Here is a 17,247-nt window from a genome sequence, read left to right as displayed (position 1 = left end):
GAGTTTTTTGGTCTGATTTTATTTTTCATTAAGAATTTGCAAATGGTTAACTTAGCTCCATTCTTCATAGACATGGAACCTGCTGAAGAGATGAATTGGGGTCCATGGACTTCTGTTCCTCATTAGTCCAGTTACTACTCTATGTTGTCTGCCTCCATTTCTCCACCTGTAAATGGAGAGAGTGCTCCAGGTTCGTTGTCAGAAAGTTCGTGAGAAAGCCGCCCAGTTGCCACAGGAGTCCTGACGTCCTGAGGAAGGTGGAACCAGTTCAGCTGTATTTCTTCTGGATGTGCCTCCTGGGCCATATGCGGTGTGGGGCTCTGGGGAAGCGCCGTTGCTCTGAGCGCCTGACCAGTCTCCCTTTCAGGTCCGTGGTCAGGCCCACAGGAAGGCTTCTGTTGTTTCCATGAGGCAGTGCACAGAGGGCACCACATCACAGGCTTCGGTTGGTCGGCGTGGCTGAGGTGCCAGCCTCATTCTCCTCAGGGTAGTGTGACTTACAGCTTCTTGCCATGATTTTTCCCACTGGAACGGTGCCGGTGGTCCGGAAGCCTATCAGTTGTGCTGTTTACTCCCACCTTGTCAGGAGAGGTGTGATTAGGTTGTATTACACTACAGAGACCTGGAATTTTTCAGAAGTTCATGATCCTAAGTTCTCCGTCAAAGGGCTTTCTGAATAGCAGTTGTTTTAGGCTGTGTGGCAATTCTATGTCCCCAAATACACACACACACACACACACACAGTTCCGTTCCCAAATAAACTTGTTTTTTCTAAAGGTTGTATTTATTTATTTGAGAGAGATGGTGAGAGAGAGCAGGAACGGGGAGAAGAGGGAGAAGCAGGTTCCCTGCTGAGCAGGGAGCCCAATGTGGGGCTCAATCCCAGAATGCTGGAATCATGACCTGAGCCAAAGGCTGATGCTTAATTGACTATGCCACCCAGGGGACCCCCAAATAAACTTTGGATCCCCTTTTCAGATCATGTCATTCTACTTTTTCAAAGTCATCCATTTTCCACCATAGTAGAGGGCTACAGAATCCTTTCCCCCTCATCTCCATGGATTGGAATCTCACCACCCTTAGATTCATTTGTACAAGTAACTACCCAGAGGTGAACTCAGCTTGTACGTGGTTTCTCTGAGCTGTGTGAGAGAAGCCTCCCCACTCTCAGCCTCTTCTTTGCCCTGTTCATAAGGTTTAAACCCTTCCAAATCTCACACTCTTTGCTTCTAAGTCCTTCACAGTTGCTGTGGTGCATGGTTTGGGATCTTTGATGTCGAAGGCAGAGAGAATTTCAGGGAGAGAGTGTACAGAAAGAAAACCCTCTGAAAGTCCAGGATTTTCTTCTAAAGTTCCCAGCATCCTCAGTCAGTTACTGGGTTTGGGTGGCCTAGAGATCATTGGCTGTACTCCAATCATTCTCTGTGGCAACCTCCCACACCTACATAGCAAGAGGTGCTCAAAAGCCCTACAAAGGTGGAAGACTGGCCTGTCCCCACAGGAGGAAGCTGTGATGCTGGGTGCTGGCAGGATGACAGTGCAGTAGCCCAAGGCCACTCCTCAGCTTCGTTGGCACCCCAGACTGTAAACCTATTAAAAGTGGTGTTAGTTTTCTCATTGTTTCCTGGAACTCTTTTGTCAGCTATGTCTTGCAGAGGTGAGCCTTGAGATGACCTATGACAGCTGTCTAGCAGGTCAGGGGCCCTCATCGTGATTGGGGGACAGGTGTCTGCTCACTTGTCTGTTGAGTGCCCATGATGCTGAGGGCCTATGCCATCCCATTCACCAGCTCTGCCCCAGAACTACTGCACTCTGGGATTCCATGGATACATGGTAAAGGAGTGAATAGAAATGCTCATTGTATGCAGGGTCTATTAAGGAGCATAACTGAAAAGATTTAGCCTTGAGATTATTGGGCTACAGTGAGGAAGACTACCAGTATCTTGCCTGTGGAAATCATTTAGAAAAAAAGAAGGGCAGCCTGGGTGGCTCAGCGGTTTAGCGCTGCCTTTGGCTCAGGTCATGGTCCGGGAGTCCCGGGATCGGGTCCCACGTCAGGCTCCCTGCATGGAGCCTGCTTCTCTCTCTGCCCGTGTCTCTCTGTTTCTCATGAATAAATAAATAAAATAAAATCTTTTTAAAAAAGGAGAAGAAGAAGCAGCTTCTGAAGTAAAATACCTTGGAAAAGGTATAAATTCAGTACAGAGTAAGAAACCAACCAGCACCTTGATAAAACTAGCATAGAAATCCTTGGTACTTTCTAAGGGTCTAGCCCTCTTGACTTTGTAGGCCCCAAAAATTTTACATGACAGTGAATTGGAAGTAGATTGACTTAAATTAATTCACAAGGGCTAGTTTATGAATAAATCAAAAGACCAGTTTCTGAAGTAGGGGAGAGGGGTGTCTGGGTGGCTCAGTGATTGAGTGTCTGCCTTTGGCTCAGGTTGTGATCCCGGGTTCCTGGGATCAAATCCCACATGGGGCTTCCCGAGGGGAGCCTGTTTCTCTCTGTCTCTCACAAATAAGTAAATAAAATCTTTTTAAAAAATAAAAATAGGGATCCCTGGGTGGCACAGCGGTTTAGCGCCTGCCTTTGGCCCAGGGCGTGATCCTGGAGACCCGGAATCGAATCCCACATCGGGCTCCCGGTGCATGGAGCCTGCTTCTCCCTCTGCCTGTGTCTCTGCCTCTCTCTCTCTCTCTCTCTCTGTGACTATAATACATAAGTAAATAAAAAAATTTAAAAAAAAAATAAAAATAAAAAAAATAAACTAGGGGAGAAAAATATAACCTCTTTTCCAAGCAAACCTATTGGGGAGCTGGATGGTAAAAAGGAGGTAGCCATTTGCTTCTTTGCTATGTGTCTCCCTTGTTGCCTGCACTTTCCAGTTTGTGATGTTGGTAATGACTTATTTATTAAATACTTCGCCAGAAGATGGTACATCTTGTGGGGACAGGGACTTTGTCTCTTCCCTGCTGTTTCCTAGTGCACAGTGTCTGATACAGGTTGGTGCTGAGAGAGAGTGTTAGGTGGTCAGTCCTAATGGCGTTGTCCTCAGTTCGTGGCCTGAGGCAGCTACTTCCCTCCATCTGCCCCATGGATCCATTACTGGAAGGGTCTGTCGTTGCTTGTTACACATAGAATGACCTATTCGGGCCAGGGGTCTGAAAATCAGTAAAAGCATAAATTTAATGCCTGGTGTGTACAGAGCCTGATGCTGGGAGCAAGCAGTGTACTGAGTGGGTTCCTTTCAAAGGTTCAGTTTGCTAAACATTGCATTCTTCCAGATGTGAATATGAAGGAGCTCTGAACTGTAGAAACTGAGTAATTCTGAGGGCCAAAATTAAGTGGTCAATTTGCTCAAGTATGTCACATGAGTCCGATTTGGCTGTGCATGGGTATCAGGGTTGTATCATCTGAGCACCCCAAGTACTCTCCACATGCTCCACAGAAGAGGGGCATCTGTCCAGTGTGGGGATGTCAAATCAGTGGGTAACTTCCCGGCAGCATTGTGTGGCTTCCGTGATTCAGCCTAAAGACGCTTGTAGGACTCTGTAAACACCAAACAACCAAGTTGGCAGCAGTAGTTAAGTGGCCCACATTGCTGAAAGCCAAGACTGGCAGGGCCAAGATTGAGCCTGGCACCTCAATGCCATCCTCTGGGTCAGCAGTGGGCGCAGTACATTGTTGTTGCTGTTGACACAAAAGCAGCCTTGTTGCAACTCCTTATAAATCCGTCCAGGTTGATGGGTCTGGTCCAGGACCATGACAGTCCTCTTTATACCAGCAGGGAGGCAGGATGCCAAATTAGTCAAGATAAATGTTTGCCATTTAGTAACCAAAGGGAGATTTAAAAGAATTTCAAAAAAAAGCCAACCACCTTGGATCTTAGTGATTGTTCTGAGGCTTTGCTAGGAGTTGGCTCTCAGCTGAGGACTAAGGGTAGCTGAAGAGATGGTCTGTAGCTGCCAAGCACAGAGTGTCCTTCAGACGGAGGGCTCTTAGGGACAGAAGGAATGTGCTGTGGTCAGTGTTTGAGCTGAGCTCCTTCCCGCCCCCTGAGATGGGGTGAGGCTCCTAGCTATGCTCTTCTTCCAGGAGAAGTGGTGAACACCCATGGTCCCGTGGAGCCTGACAAAGACAACATCCGCCGGGAGCCCTACACCCTGCCCCAGGGCTTCACCTGGGATGCCTTGGACCTGGGGGACCGTGGTGTGGTGAGTAGGCTGGCCAGGCTGCAGTGTGGATTGGATGCGACTTTCAATGAGCCCTGCCACCATATGAAGAGAGCTACTACTCAGTCCTTCCTCTAGGACTCTCTTGAGAGCCAATCCAAGCAGGTTGGAGCAGACACACCTGCCATCCCAGCCCCCCCTCCCCCCCAATCTGTTGCCTCTGAGGCCTGCCTTATATGCCACATTTTCTCTTTAGGATTTTCTTTTTTAAGTAATCTCTATGCCCAATACGGGGCACAAACTCACAAACCCAAGAGTCATATGTTCCACCGATGGAGCCAGCCAGGTGCTCCCAAGATGCCACATTAACTAGCACTTGGCTTCTCAGGCAGGTTGATAGTTCCCCAAGGTGATATCTTTCTGCCATGCATGTGTTTTCCTCGTTCATCTATTCATTGGTTCTGTATCTTAACAATGGAGTAGCCAGCTAGTTGGATGACATTCTTGCTCTGCCATCCTCGGTGGCTCGGTTTCCTGGTACAACTAGGGTACTTGTTCTGAAAGAATCCCTGCCATGCCTGGATCGAAAAGGATTTATGAGATGAGACATGGTTTGCCTTGTCCTTCTGGAAAGCGTAGAGCCCCAGGGAGTCGAGGTTGGGCCCTCCCTCACCCCTAGCCATGGCAGGGTGGCTCTGAGGCAGCCCCTTGTCTCTCTGCAGCTGAAAGAACTCTATGGCCTCCTGAATGAGAACTACGTGGAGGATGATGACAATATGTTCCGGTTTGACTACTCCCCGGACTTTCTGCTATGGTGAGCCATGAGGGCTTCCTGGTGGTGGCTTTGGGTGGGGCACAAGGCAAGGCTGCCACGGTGGGCCCATCTCATCCCTGCTAAGAACCAGCCTTTGAATGGCAAATTAGGGTGTCCGTTTTGAGTTCTCACATCTGAAGGAATCTCGTTTCCGGTGGAGCTAAGAATCGAAATCTTACTTAAGGCAAGTGAAGGAGACCCTTTGTAGCATCAGTACCCAGAAGAAGGGATGCTGTGTTATATGGTGACTTGGTGTGAGAAAGAAAGAAAAGACCTACTGAGATTGAAAGAAAAAAAAAAAAGTGTCATTTTCTATCCAGTTCCTGAGCACACTTGGTTATATGGTTACTTGCTCGGCTGAGTCAAGCAGCCTCTCAGTGACATGTTGAGTATCCAGGAATGTAGAGACACACCACTGAACTGGAGAGGGACTGCCTGAAAGGAAGACTGAGCAGGCAGAAAGAGGGGGTGAGGATACCCGGAGGGCAGGTGGAAACCAGAGCTCCGGGGGCTCCATGATCACTTCACAACCAGGGGACCCATTGGATGCTGACCCAGTGAGGCTGGTCCTCTGACTTCAGTTATCAAAATGAGTGAGCACAAAGCAATGAGATCAGGTACAAAGTCCTCAGTATGACAGCCTTAGATTGGGTGGATAAGTAGGCCAGGTGGGCTGAGCAGCAGACAAGGCCTCTGGCTTGATCCCACTGGTGTCCAGGAGGGCTTGGTCCTCAAGAGAATTTAGCTACCCAGGGAAGTGAAACAGGAGGTGAGAACAGACTCTGCTGCAGAGTGCAGGCAGCCTGCCCAGCCCACTGGTCACCTGCAGCTGTGGCCTCTGTCTCTCCTCTAGGGCTCTCCGGCCACCTGGCTGGCTCCCCCAGTGGCACTGCGGGGTTCGAGTGGTCTCAAGTCGGAAACTGGTTGGGTTCATCAGTGCCATCCCAGCAAACATCCACATCTATGACACGTAAGCACTGGGAACTCCACCCCCACCTCCCCACCATCCTGCTTGGTCTGAGAGTGGGGGAAGAAAAGATACCCCATCTTCCACAAAAGAGGGTGAAGAGGAACTCAGGTGCTGGGAATAGAAGCTCATAACAGGAGCTGTCCCTTTTGCTCTGTGTTGTTGCTTGTTCTCTTGTTCATGATCTGGGCTGGATGAGGTCCACCATGAGGGCTGGGTGCTACCTGCACAGGGGCTCTGCGTTTGCACTTGAACCTGTCACATGGTGGTGCACTTGAGCAGCTTCAGAAATGGGCCTGAAGCCACTGTGACTCAACATCTAAACAGTCACAGGGCTTGTGAGCTCTGCTCTTTATTTTCCCTGGAAACACCAGAACCATCTGCCATAGTTCTCTGGGCTTTGTAGGCCTGGGATTCTTGTGGGAGTCAGAACCCTTAAAACTCCTGGATAGCCCTTGACTTACTCTGGGGTGCCTTGCCAGCTCAAGGTGGGACTCCTCTCCCTGCTATTGGGGCAGATCCTGGTGGTACCTTTAAATAAAGGAGTTTGCTTAAGTCCCACCTATCTCTGAAAGTGGGGTCTGGTTCAAAAGATTGGGTTCCTTGCCTGGTGCAGCAGAGCAGCGAGGAACAGGAGGAGCCTGAGTACTGGTTGCCGGGTGCAGGTGGCAGCAGAACGCATGCCTGAGCTGAAGCCCCCCCCCACCCATGGTTGCTCCAAGGTCCTGAAGGGGTTACCTTCCCCTTTAAAAGCCTGGTCACTGGGGTGTTTCCCTTTCTCTCCAGAGAGAAGAAGATGGTAGAGATCAACTTCCTGTGTGTCCACAAGAAGCTGCGCTCCAAGAGGGTGGCTCCAGTCCTGATCCGGGAGATAACCCGGCGAGTTCACCTGGAGGGCATTTTCCAAGCTGTTTACACTGCCGGGGTGGTATTACCAAAGCCTGTTGGCACCTGCAGGTAAAGATCTCTTGAGAGGCACTCAGGGTCCTGGTGTGCCTGCTTTGGCTGAAGGAGCTTGTGTCACTGAGTTGCAGCTCTGGCCTTCTGTTGGTGCATGCCCGAGAGTGTCTTGCTTCTCTCTGTCTGATAAGATGGCTGGTAGGTTCCCATAGAAGCTGGGTAGGAGGTATGGAAATGACGGGGGAGATCGTAGGAACAGACTGGAGAGCCAGTGCCCTGTCCAGAGAGGTTAGCCATTCTCCAGTCCTGCTGAATCTGGCCTTCTGGAATCAGAAGATAATTCTGCTGGGGTTTTATTGTAGTTTTTAAAGTCCAACACAAAACTGGATTTTGATGGTAAAAGTTCAAGACTTTTAAGCAGTTGGCTCCATTTTGTTTTGAATGTTATGTGGGCCAAAGAGCCCACATCTGCTCCCTGTGGGATCAGATCCCTGTCTGATCCCTTTGTGATCCAAGGACAGCCTCTGGACCTCAGAAAGCTGTGTGAAGCAGTTGAATATCTCTGCCTCAAAAATTTGAGAAGTGAAACACCAAATGCAGTAGAGGAGGAGAGGAGGATACACATTCCGAGAAGACTACAAGTCTTTTCGTGGACTTAGCTCTTGTAATTGGGAAAGAAAAATAGAAAATTCAGGAAGAGCTGTGGCAGCTCTGCATTTACTGGGGGGAAGTAGGAGAGCCCAGCACCGGCCCTGGCGCTTGGGGGGGGGGGGGGGGGCCTGGTGTGTCTCTCGCGCCACCTGCCGGCCATCTAGAGAGCTCCATGCCTTCCCTCAGTGGAACTTGACAGAGTCCTCTGAGGACAGGACATCTGTGTCCCCCACAGGTACTGGCATCGGTCCCTGAACCCACGGAAGCTGATTGAAGTGAAGTTCTCCCACTTGAGCAGAAATATGACCATGCAGCGTACCATGAAGCTCTACCGACTGCCAGAGGCCAGTGGTGCTGGGGGCGATGGGCAGGGGTGGGAGAAGCAGAGGAGAGCCCGGCCCTCAGCAGGACCGTAGTGAGCTCTGGCGGGGCGGGGCGAGTAGGGGGGTGGTGTCAGAAAAGTGGCCCAACTCAGGGTTTCCGAATTCCTGGACTTTCTGTCTCTGTTGTTTCTGTTGTCTATAGCAAGAATTTTATTTTAGTCTGACTTTCTTGGTCTCCTGTGTCTGCACCTGGATGGACTTCTGTGTCCTCTGTTGATGAGCTCAGGAAACACCTATTCCCTGTGATTGTAGCCCAGGTGAAGCATAAATAGAAAGATAAACCTGGGGATGCCTGGGTGGCTCAGTGGTTGAGCATCTGCCTTTGGCTCAGGGCGTGATCTCAGAGGTCTCACATGGAGCCTGCTTCTCCTCCCCCCCCCCTTTTTTTTTTTGCTTCTCCTCCCCTTGCCTGTGTCTCTGTCTCTCTCATGAATAAATAAACAAAATATCTAAAAAATAAATAAAAGAAAGATGAACCTGCTAGCTGAACTGCAACACCACCCAGAGCCCATGTAAATAAGCTACAGAGTGTCAGCCTGGCCTCTGTCAGTCAGGGAAAGGAGGGGTGACCCCAGCCTGTGAGGAAGTCCAGATTTCTAATCCCAGTGCCCTTGATCCAGATTTGGCCGGTAAAGGAGTAGGCAGCCTGGAATCAGCTGGTTTTCTGTTCTGGGTCTCAGTTTACCTAGTTTTCCCATGAAAGAAATGCTGTTTCTCGTTCTCTGCTTGTGCCTGGTTTCAGGACCCTAATGACCTGAAAGTTGCTTTTCCTCCCACAGAACTTCTCTGGTCCATGTCAGCATGGTTACTGGGTGCCTACTGATCAAGGGGCTGCCTGCCTGCATTTGTCAGCCACCACACCGGCTTAATCACCCTGGGAGTGGGCTGATCAGCACTGGGCCTGGGTCAGTGGTGTCCTGTTTTGAGAAACTGTGACAGATACCACCCCGAAAAACAGATTGGGAACAGGGGCTGTGATGGGTGTCTCTTCCTATTGTTTGTTTGTTTGTTTGTTTGTTTTTAGGGTTTTATTTATTTATTTATTTATTTATTTATTCATTCATTCATTCATTCATTCATGAGAGACATAGAGAGGGAGCCTGATATGGGACTCAATTCGATCCCAGGACCCCAGGATCGTGACCCTGAGCCAAAGGCAGACACTCAGTCATTGAGCCACCCAGGTGCCCCTCCTCCCGTTGTAATGACAGATTTGTCCTGAGTTCTAGGCAGGCAGAGAGCATTCTTTTTTTTTTTTTTTTTTTAAAGATTTTATCTATTTATTCATGAGAGACACAGAGAGAGAGAGAGAGTGTGTCAGAGTCGGTCAGAGACACAGGCAGAGGGAGAAGCAGGCTACAGGCAGGGAGCCCAATGCGGGACTCAATCCCCAGTCTCCAGGATCACACCTCGGGCTGAAGGCAGCGCTAAACCGCTGAGCCACCAGGGCTGCCCCAGCAGAGAGCATTCTTAAAGTGATGTCACAGCCAGAAGAATGTCTCTGGACCTCCCCACCATGGGTGCTAGCCCCTTCCAATGGCAGAATTTGAGGTGTCCTTGTGGGAGCTACCATGTAGAAATGAGGTCAGCAAGTGTTCCCTGGAGACCTCAGGATTAGTGAGGAATTTACATGGCTGAGGTCCTAGAACAGCTTGCTTATTTATTTATTTATTTATTTATTTACTTACTTATTTATTTCAATTATTTATTCATGAGAGACACAGAGAGAGAGAGGCAGAGACGTAGGCAGAGGGAGAAGCAGGCTCCCTACTGGGAGCATGATGTAGGATTCGATCCCAGGACCCTGGGATCATGCCCTGAGCCAAAGGCAGACGCTCAACTGCTGAGCCACCCAGGCATCCCGGAACAGCTCTTTTTAAAAACTGTTTCTACACAGGGAAGCAGTTGTATTACGCAGTGAGCGAGTAAATACTGTATATAAACTGTAACTCCACCCTGCTTTCAGCTTTGGCTGACCCCACCTTTGTGTGTTGGGCCTTTGGGGATGTTCTAGCAGCCCCAGTATTTACTCCCGAGCATCACATGGGTTCATTCCATTGAAGCCTTTCTTAAGAAAAAGCAGCTGTGGGGTGGGATCCCAGTTTAAGATGAAGCCCCAGGAGTTTGGTGTTTTTCTTCTGAATTTAACCGGCATTAGGCCCTGCTGGAAGCAGGCTGGTGCAGCAGGATCTGAACAGACAGATGGGCATCTGGTGTAGACTCTGCTGGCCCAAGGGTTAGGCGAGAAGCTGTTCTGTGAAGTGCTCTCTGAGTCTCTGGGAGAGAGACCAGTGTGGGAGATCAGCTATGGCTCAGTGGGACAAGGTGGCAAGGGTTTGGAGGAGCAGAGCCAAGCGGGGCTTCACTAGGTCAGTGAGTAGCCCCCAAGCTGGGCCCACTCCAGCACGTCTGTGAGGGTTTTGCTCCATCGTGGCACCATTGACATTTGGGGCTGGGTAATTCTATTATGGGGCCTGTCATTCATTATAAAATGTTTAGTAGTGGGACACCTGGTGGCCCAGTCAGTCAGTCTCATTCACTTAATGTCTGCTTTTGGCGCAGGTCAAGATCCCAGAGTCCTGGGATTGAGCCTCCTGTCAGGCTTCCTACTCAATGGGGAGCCTGCTTTTCCCTCTCCTCCCTGCTGGTGCTTTTTCTCACTATCTCTGTCTTCCCCCCTCCCCCCCCCCCCAAGTAAATAAATACGTTTTAAATGAAAAAAGATATAAGATATTTAGTATTTCCCTGGCTTCTACCCATTAGATGCCAGTAGCACCCCTCCTCCTAGTTGTGACAGCTGAAAATGTCTCACAGTATTGTCAAATACTCAAAATTGCCCCCGTTGAGACCCACTGGGCTAGCAGAATGGAAAGGACAGTGAGAACTGCCAACTGGTCCAGTTGGAAGGTCTTCTGCTCCATGTTAGGGAGTTTGAAGGAAGGGAAAGGCCTGATGGGTTGTGTTCTTTGGAAGGTAGCCTGGGCCTTGTGGATAAGAGATTGAAGCAATAGCCTCAGCCAGAGAGTGTGGCCTTCCCTGGGAGGGAGGGACCAGAAGACACTGACAAGGCAGGACTCATGCCTGTGTGCCTGGGGGCAGTGGGTGGGAGTGGTTCTCTCACTCCCCGGGGGTGACTGGGGGTTCTCTCTTGAGGGCCTCGGTGAATGCCTCCAGGGTTAGGGTAGGAAGGGATACAGTGTGAAGTTTTTGTTACCTTCAGGACTTGAGAGGGAACCAAGATGCTCAGTGTCAGCACATCTGATGCTGTCTCATCTGTCTTCCTTCCAGGCTCCCAAGACAGCTGGGCTGCGACCAATGGAAAAAAAGGACATTCCAATAGTGCACCAGCTCCTCACCAGGTACCTGAAGCAGTTCCACCTCACGCCAGTCATGAGCCAGGAGGAGGTGGAGCACTGGTTCTATCCCCAGGAGAATATCATTGACACTTTTGTGGTGGAGGTGAGTGGGGAGGGCTGTTCTGGGCCCCCAAGAGGCATTCTCCTCAAGCAGCTAGGGTTCCCATGCTTGGTGACTGGAGACCCAAATGACAGATGGCAGTGTCGCCACCTAGACTTCCTTGGTCCTCTTTGCTTGGTCCTCCCTGAAGACTGGAGGTTGTAGCTTACACTTGCTAAAATGATAACTCTCTGGACTGGCGTGAGCCCTTCTTGCCTCTGCCCCTACCCCCAGCCTCTGTGGATGGCGAAGTAGGGAGCACTAGTTCCCTCTTCCTCTGGTAAGCCTTTGAGCGCTGCCTGTCATGCTTGCAGGAATGCTGGCCAGACATCAGGGACACAATCTGGGGGATTGTGGGCTGCAAGCAGCCCCTGACAATGTGTAGGGAGAGTGCTCAGCAACTTCGGCCCACAATCCGTCCTGGATTTTCCTTCTGGCTCAGTCCCCAAGTGCCCTTGGCCAGTGTGTTCTCTTTTGCCTGCACATCCTATTTCAGTGTGCGCCCATTCATCTAGGGCAGGGCTGTCCTGGGGGTGGTATGAGAGCAATAGGAAACATTCCGTTCCCTGGCTGTAGGTTCCCCATGCATGTGTGACATTGCCTCCTTTTATTGTTTTCCCTTTAGAATGCGAATGGTGAGGTGACAGATTTCCTGAGCTTTTATACGCTTCCCTCCACCATCATGAACCATCCAACCCACAAGAGTCTAAAGGCTGCTTATTCTTTCTACAACGTCCACACCCAGACCCCTCTTCTAGACCTCATGAGCGACGCCCTTGTCCTCGCCAAAATGGTGAGGAGCAGACTGGAGGGCCTGGAGATGCGTGGGGATGGGGCAGTGGGAGCAGTGGTGAGCACAGCTGCCCACGGGCTGGGGCTGCCAGCCCTCCTCGGCCTTGCGCTCTGCGTAGGAAGGGGCCCAGCACTTCTCAGCCAGCAGCTCAGAACTAGGAGGGAGCAAGGAGCATCCACATGAAGTGAAGGCATTGAACTCCTGATTTATTTCAGTGAGTTTCGTTCTCACGGGAGGCGCTGCCAAGGAGCCTGAATAGCCAGGCCTGCTCCAGGAGTAAAGGGGTTCTCCTTACGACTTCCCCAGCGTGGGAATGGGGAGTTTGGTCTCTTGTCGTGGTGAGTCACTGGAGCGGCTGACTGTAGCGCATGGGGGGGTGGGGTCCAGGCTTTTTTGACACCCAAAGAGGTCAGCGTCAGCCCTTCATCATGGGTCCTGCCTGAACTGAGATCAGTCCACCTGGGCTGGCCAGATGGGAGCCCATCCAGCCTGTGCTCTGTAAGACCTTCTGGTTGACTTGGTGAAATGTGGGAAATATCTTTGTCACAGCCTCAAAACAGCATATCAGCTGCCGGAAAGTCACAGGGTACACAGCGAAGACCTAGTAGTTGGGGTGTCTGGGGTGTAAAGGGACAGAACAAATGTGAGCAGCTGATAGGAGCCAGCTTCTCAAAGGAGTACTTCCAGGCTTGGTCTCCAGAGAAGACTGTGCAAATGACTGGTGTTCTGGGGAGGCATAACATGGAACAACAGGAGCAGTGATCTAGACGCTGCATACACAAGTATGCATTTGGTGGGACACCGAGGAGAGGCCGGGTGGGGTGGCGCTCCCAGTGTTGCAAGCACTGCCCCTAGATAGCCCGCGCTGGCTGGAGTTTGGAGTTTGGAGTTTAGAAGCAGCCGGAGCTTCCAAAGGGATTGTCCTGGCCACCCATGCTGTATGGCCGTGCCATGGCAGGAATGGGCAGGAAAGCGAAGCAGCTTTTATCTCTATTCATCTGTTCTTATTTCTCCCTGCTGCCCTGCAGAAAGGGTTTGATGTGTTCAATGCACTGGATCTCATGGAGAACAAAACCTTCCTGGAGAAGCTCAAGTTTGGCATAGGGGACGGCAACCTGCAGTATTACCTTTACAATTGGAAATGCCCCAGCATGGGAGCAGAGAAGGTATGTCGTCCATGCCGAGCGCAGCTGGGGTCAGGGAGTTCTTGTCTCCAGCAGAGATGGTGCCATAGGTCTGAGCCTCAGCATTATTTGGGCCCCCAGAAAGTCACCACCCTCTGATGGCCAGACTGGCAGGGTCCACATTCCCCCTCAGCAGCTGGCATGAGGGTGGCAGAGGAGACTGGCCCTGGAGCCGCACAAAGGCAGGAAGCTTGTCTCCAACTTCTTTCCCCACAAGATGAGCCACCTTGGGAGGGCATTGGAGACCACCTCAGGGAACTGCAAGTCCAGCTGCCTGTGCTTAGCTGGGAAGGTTCTAGTCTAAGGATCTGAGGGGTTTCCTCTGCTGGGCAGCTGCCCGCATTCCAATGTAATCCTCAGCCCTTCCTCTGCCAGCTCCAGAGGGCAGCCTCAGCCAATGGTGTCATCAGCATTTACAAAATAGTGATAGAGGAGCTGGAGGGAAGCCTTGTGACTAGTGTTGCTCGGGTTGCTGGCAATTGCTTTCCTTGAAAGATCTGATAGATGAAGGACGCCCCTCACGGAGGTTGAGTAAGAGCTCCTGGGCTCAGCCTCGTGGCACTGTGCCAACTCAGTCCTTTGGGACTTCTCAAGTCAGGTGGACAGGGGGTGGGGAATAGTGGGACAGACTTGGGACAACTGTTGACTCAACTCTGCCTCTCCCCATCGGCTCTCCTAGGTTGGGCTGGTGTTACAATAATCAGTTGCCAGTGAGAGTCTGGATAAAGCCACTGAGAAGTCACACCAGGAAATGGAACCCCACCACTTGTTGGTCCAATTTTCACAAACGTGAGAATCCCTGGCAAAGGGAACAGAACTGAACCGGCTTTACCAAACCGCCGCTGAACTTGACAATTGTATTGCAATGGCGTAGGCTGCGTGATGTCACCTCTGGCCGTGTGATGTCACCTCCGGCCGTGTCTCTGGTCTCCCTGTTTTCCAATTAATCACATCCTTCTGCAGCCGTGATCAAGGGAATGTAACTGCTGAAAACTAGCTCGTGATTGGCATATTATGGAGTTAACGGGTGAATAATAAAAGTATATATATATATATATATTATATATATATAAATATTTTAAATATCTTTCCTGTTCCAAATGTACAAGGATGTTTGGTCTCTAATGAAAAACTGAATCCAGGTCATTCCTCAGAATTAGAATCCAAGGACAGTGCCAGAGAAACACATGTTGGTACAGTGAATTGTTTTGTTCTGAAAGCAGGCATTGACTTTTCTTGGGGGAGCAGGAGAAACAGGATGTGGGCAATCTTATCTAGTCCCCCTTCTGGATGGGCTGAAATGATTAGCTTTGAGAAGGCAAGGACAGGTGGAGGGACAGTGCCGAGCTGGGGGTGGGCTGAGAGGTCACAGAACTGCAGGTGGAGTCTTGGGTGGAGCTGACCCTACTGGGGCTGTCCTGCAGGAGCCAGGCCTTTTCTGCATCCTGACGTTGGGCAGTGGGGACCATCTGAGGAAGCAGATTTCATTTATGGGGTCCCTCCTTCCATCCTTGCCCTGCTCTGTGGGAAGTCGTCCTGCCAACTGATTTTAAAGGGCTCTTTAGCTAGCTGTTGCCAACCTTATAGGGATGAGTCGCATGGGACATTGTTTTTCACTGCCTGGGGTGACTGGCAGTTTGAAGGGGACCTCTGACCTCCTTGTAGCATCTGGGACCTTGTGGAGACCATACCAGTGCAATCCCTGCTTAGCTCATCGTAGAGCAAAGAGCCAGCACCCTGATAGCCCTAGGGTGGCTGGCCAAGGATGGCATGGGGACAATACCCAGACCCCTTTAGCCACCAGCCCCTGGCCTGTGCCTTCCAATCCATTAGCCATCACTTGTGCTCCTTTCCAAGATGCATAACTTGCAAGTAGTAGCAAGGAGCGGTGTCCAGACGCCGATCTGGATTTGACAGCAGAAATGATCTCGTGTCGCCATTGTCTGAATCTGATTTTCGCTGGTGATGTCTTGTGGATCTTTGTGGTGGTGGTGGTGACGGTGACGGTTATTGATGCTGCCAGTTTCTCCAAAAGCGATGGAGCCTCAGGTCACGTGGCTGTCCGCGTAGGCATTCCTCAGCTGCGCTCAGCCAAGTCCCTTGGGGAGCATTGAGCTGTGGAATTGTCAGAAACCCACATCCAGGCTTGTGTATAACTTTGCATTGGGAGAAGGTAGACAGGAGAGCAGGGCATGTGCGTGAGCGAGACCTGGCTGCTTTCACCTCTCGGCCACTTCTGGTGGGGAGGAGGTTTTAGCCGACTCTCATAAACTGGAGCCATGCTCTGCAGGCTAACAGAGCTGAGTTTCAGGCTTTGGGGTTGCCAGAAGGCTAATTGTGCAGAGTCCCCAGAGCTGGAGGAAATCATGTGCTAGGGCTGGGGGCTGTGCCACCTGTGCCACCCGCTCTGGAGATGGCTTGCTGGGCCCAGCCTGCGCTCCACTGTTCTGCATTCTCATCAGCGGCCTCTAGGGGCCTCCCTTCTCCCCATTGTTCCCTTGCTGCAAACCGCATGCACCAGCGATCATGGCTGACCTGTGACTCCTTGACTCCAAGATACCCAGACCAAAGAAGCTGCTGTTCTTAGCAAGATGTGCACTGCATTCCACAGACAGGAGGAGTCGGAGAGGCAGGGGCTTGCCTTTACAGCCTCACAGACAGCAGCCAGCCAACGCCCCGAGTCCCAGAGCAGCTTACCCTGTGCATGCATCTGAGGATATCAGAGAACAAAGTGCCCGACTCTTTCCTACCTGGGGCAGGACCTGGAACTTGGAAAGGCTTCCTGTGCTAGGCTTGGTCAGCTCTGGGCCAGGTCCCAGGGCAAGCTGCTGCTGAGGTTAGGTGTGCATAGCAGCCTCTGGAGTGAGCTTTGCCTCAGCTGACCCAGGCCACAGGATGGAAACCAGGAGTCCATGGCTGCTCTGGAAGAAACCGGTCTCCTGGAAAGACCCCCCGTATCTCCCTCCAAGACCGCGTGGCCTGCTTCTTGGACTCTGCTGTTGTGTCATGGTAGGGACCCTGCCCAGCCCTAGCCCTGAGCACCGCCTCCCCGGGCTGCAGCTTGGTCCCTGCTCTTCATCTTTTTGTCCAAACAGTTCCCGAGTTCTTCACTCCACCCCTTCCAGGACTTCAGGTCAGAGAGCTCAGAGAGAACCATTGCTTGGGGTCCAAGGCCTCCTCATAAGGAGCCCTGCAGGATGGTGGAGCCCCAGCCAGCGTGAATCAAACAAGGGAACGACCCTGGGGCCTCCAAGCTCTTCACCTGGGACCTGCCTCAGGCAGCCATTGTTTGAGGGCCTCCTGGGCGTGGCCCTCACTCTCTGCCACCAGTACTCCCTGTTCGCACCACTGGGCTTTTTGGACTCCCATGTTTCCAGATGTTTACCTCTGCCTTTGGATTGACTACATTTGACACCTGGGCAGTCTTATGGCCTCTGATCTCTGTTTAGGGAGAGAGCTGGGTAGAAAGGAGGCCTTGGCTCTGGGTGGAGGCGTATATAGGGCTCGTCCCCCTGCCCCCACCATGCCTGCTTTCAAAGACACATCCAGTTTGAAGGCTGGCCCACACCAAGCCACCTCAGCACCCAGTTTATGGGAAATTCAGGCCTTGCCTGCAACTCTCACCTAACTGCCATTGACCCCCTGACTCGCTGGCTCATTGAAGCCCAGGCATGGGGGTCCCTGCGGTCTGAATTCTTTGCCTAAAGATGACCAGCATTTAACCAACTGAAGGGATGGCCCAAAGGCCTGTAGCTTCATGAAGCTGCAATCTGGGAGAGGATAAGGACCTGGTTGTCAGGCCAGGGGAGCATATGCATGAGCATATCCCTGGCCAGTGCCCACCAGGGGGCGGCCTTCTTGTGGCCTGACCCACCTGCTCCGGAACCAGAGGAGACGCAAATCATCTTTGGTTTTGCCCTACA

General features: G+C 51.4%; 1 protein-coding gene across 1 annotated transcript in view; it reads left to right on the top strand.

The window, feature by feature from the left end:
- Positions 1–14,398, top strand: part of NMT1 (N-myristoyltransferase 1) — a 30,995-nt gene extending 16,597 nt beyond the window's left edge. The window contains exons 4-12 of the mRNA XM_041725507.1: positions 4,100–4,218; positions 4,899–4,990; positions 5,844–5,960; positions 6,744–6,914; positions 7,744–7,852; positions 11,180–11,350; positions 11,973–12,140; positions 13,169–13,306; positions 14,004–14,398. Coding sequence (XP_041581441.1) covers positions 4,100–4,218; positions 4,899–4,990; positions 5,844–5,960; positions 6,744–6,914; positions 7,744–7,852; positions 11,180–11,350; positions 11,973–12,140; positions 13,169–13,306; positions 14,004–14,024 — 1,106 coding nt within the window. The 3' untranslated portion in view covers positions 14,025–14,398. The remainder of the gene's footprint in view (positions 1–4,099; positions 4,219–4,898; positions 4,991–5,843; positions 5,961–6,743; positions 6,915–7,743; positions 7,853–11,179; positions 11,351–11,972; positions 12,141–13,168; positions 13,307–14,003) is intronic.
- Positions 14,399–17,247: the final 2,849 nt, after the last annotated feature.

Source organism: Vulpes lagopus, chromosome 12 (genome assembly GCF_018345385.1).
Source record: "Vulpes lagopus strain Blue_001 chromosome 12, ASM1834538v1, whole genome shotgun sequence".
NCBI classification, from domain to species: domain Eukaryota; kingdom Metazoa; phylum Chordata; class Mammalia; order Carnivora; family Canidae; genus Vulpes; species Vulpes lagopus.
This window is presented reverse-complemented; position numbering and strand designations above follow the sequence as displayed.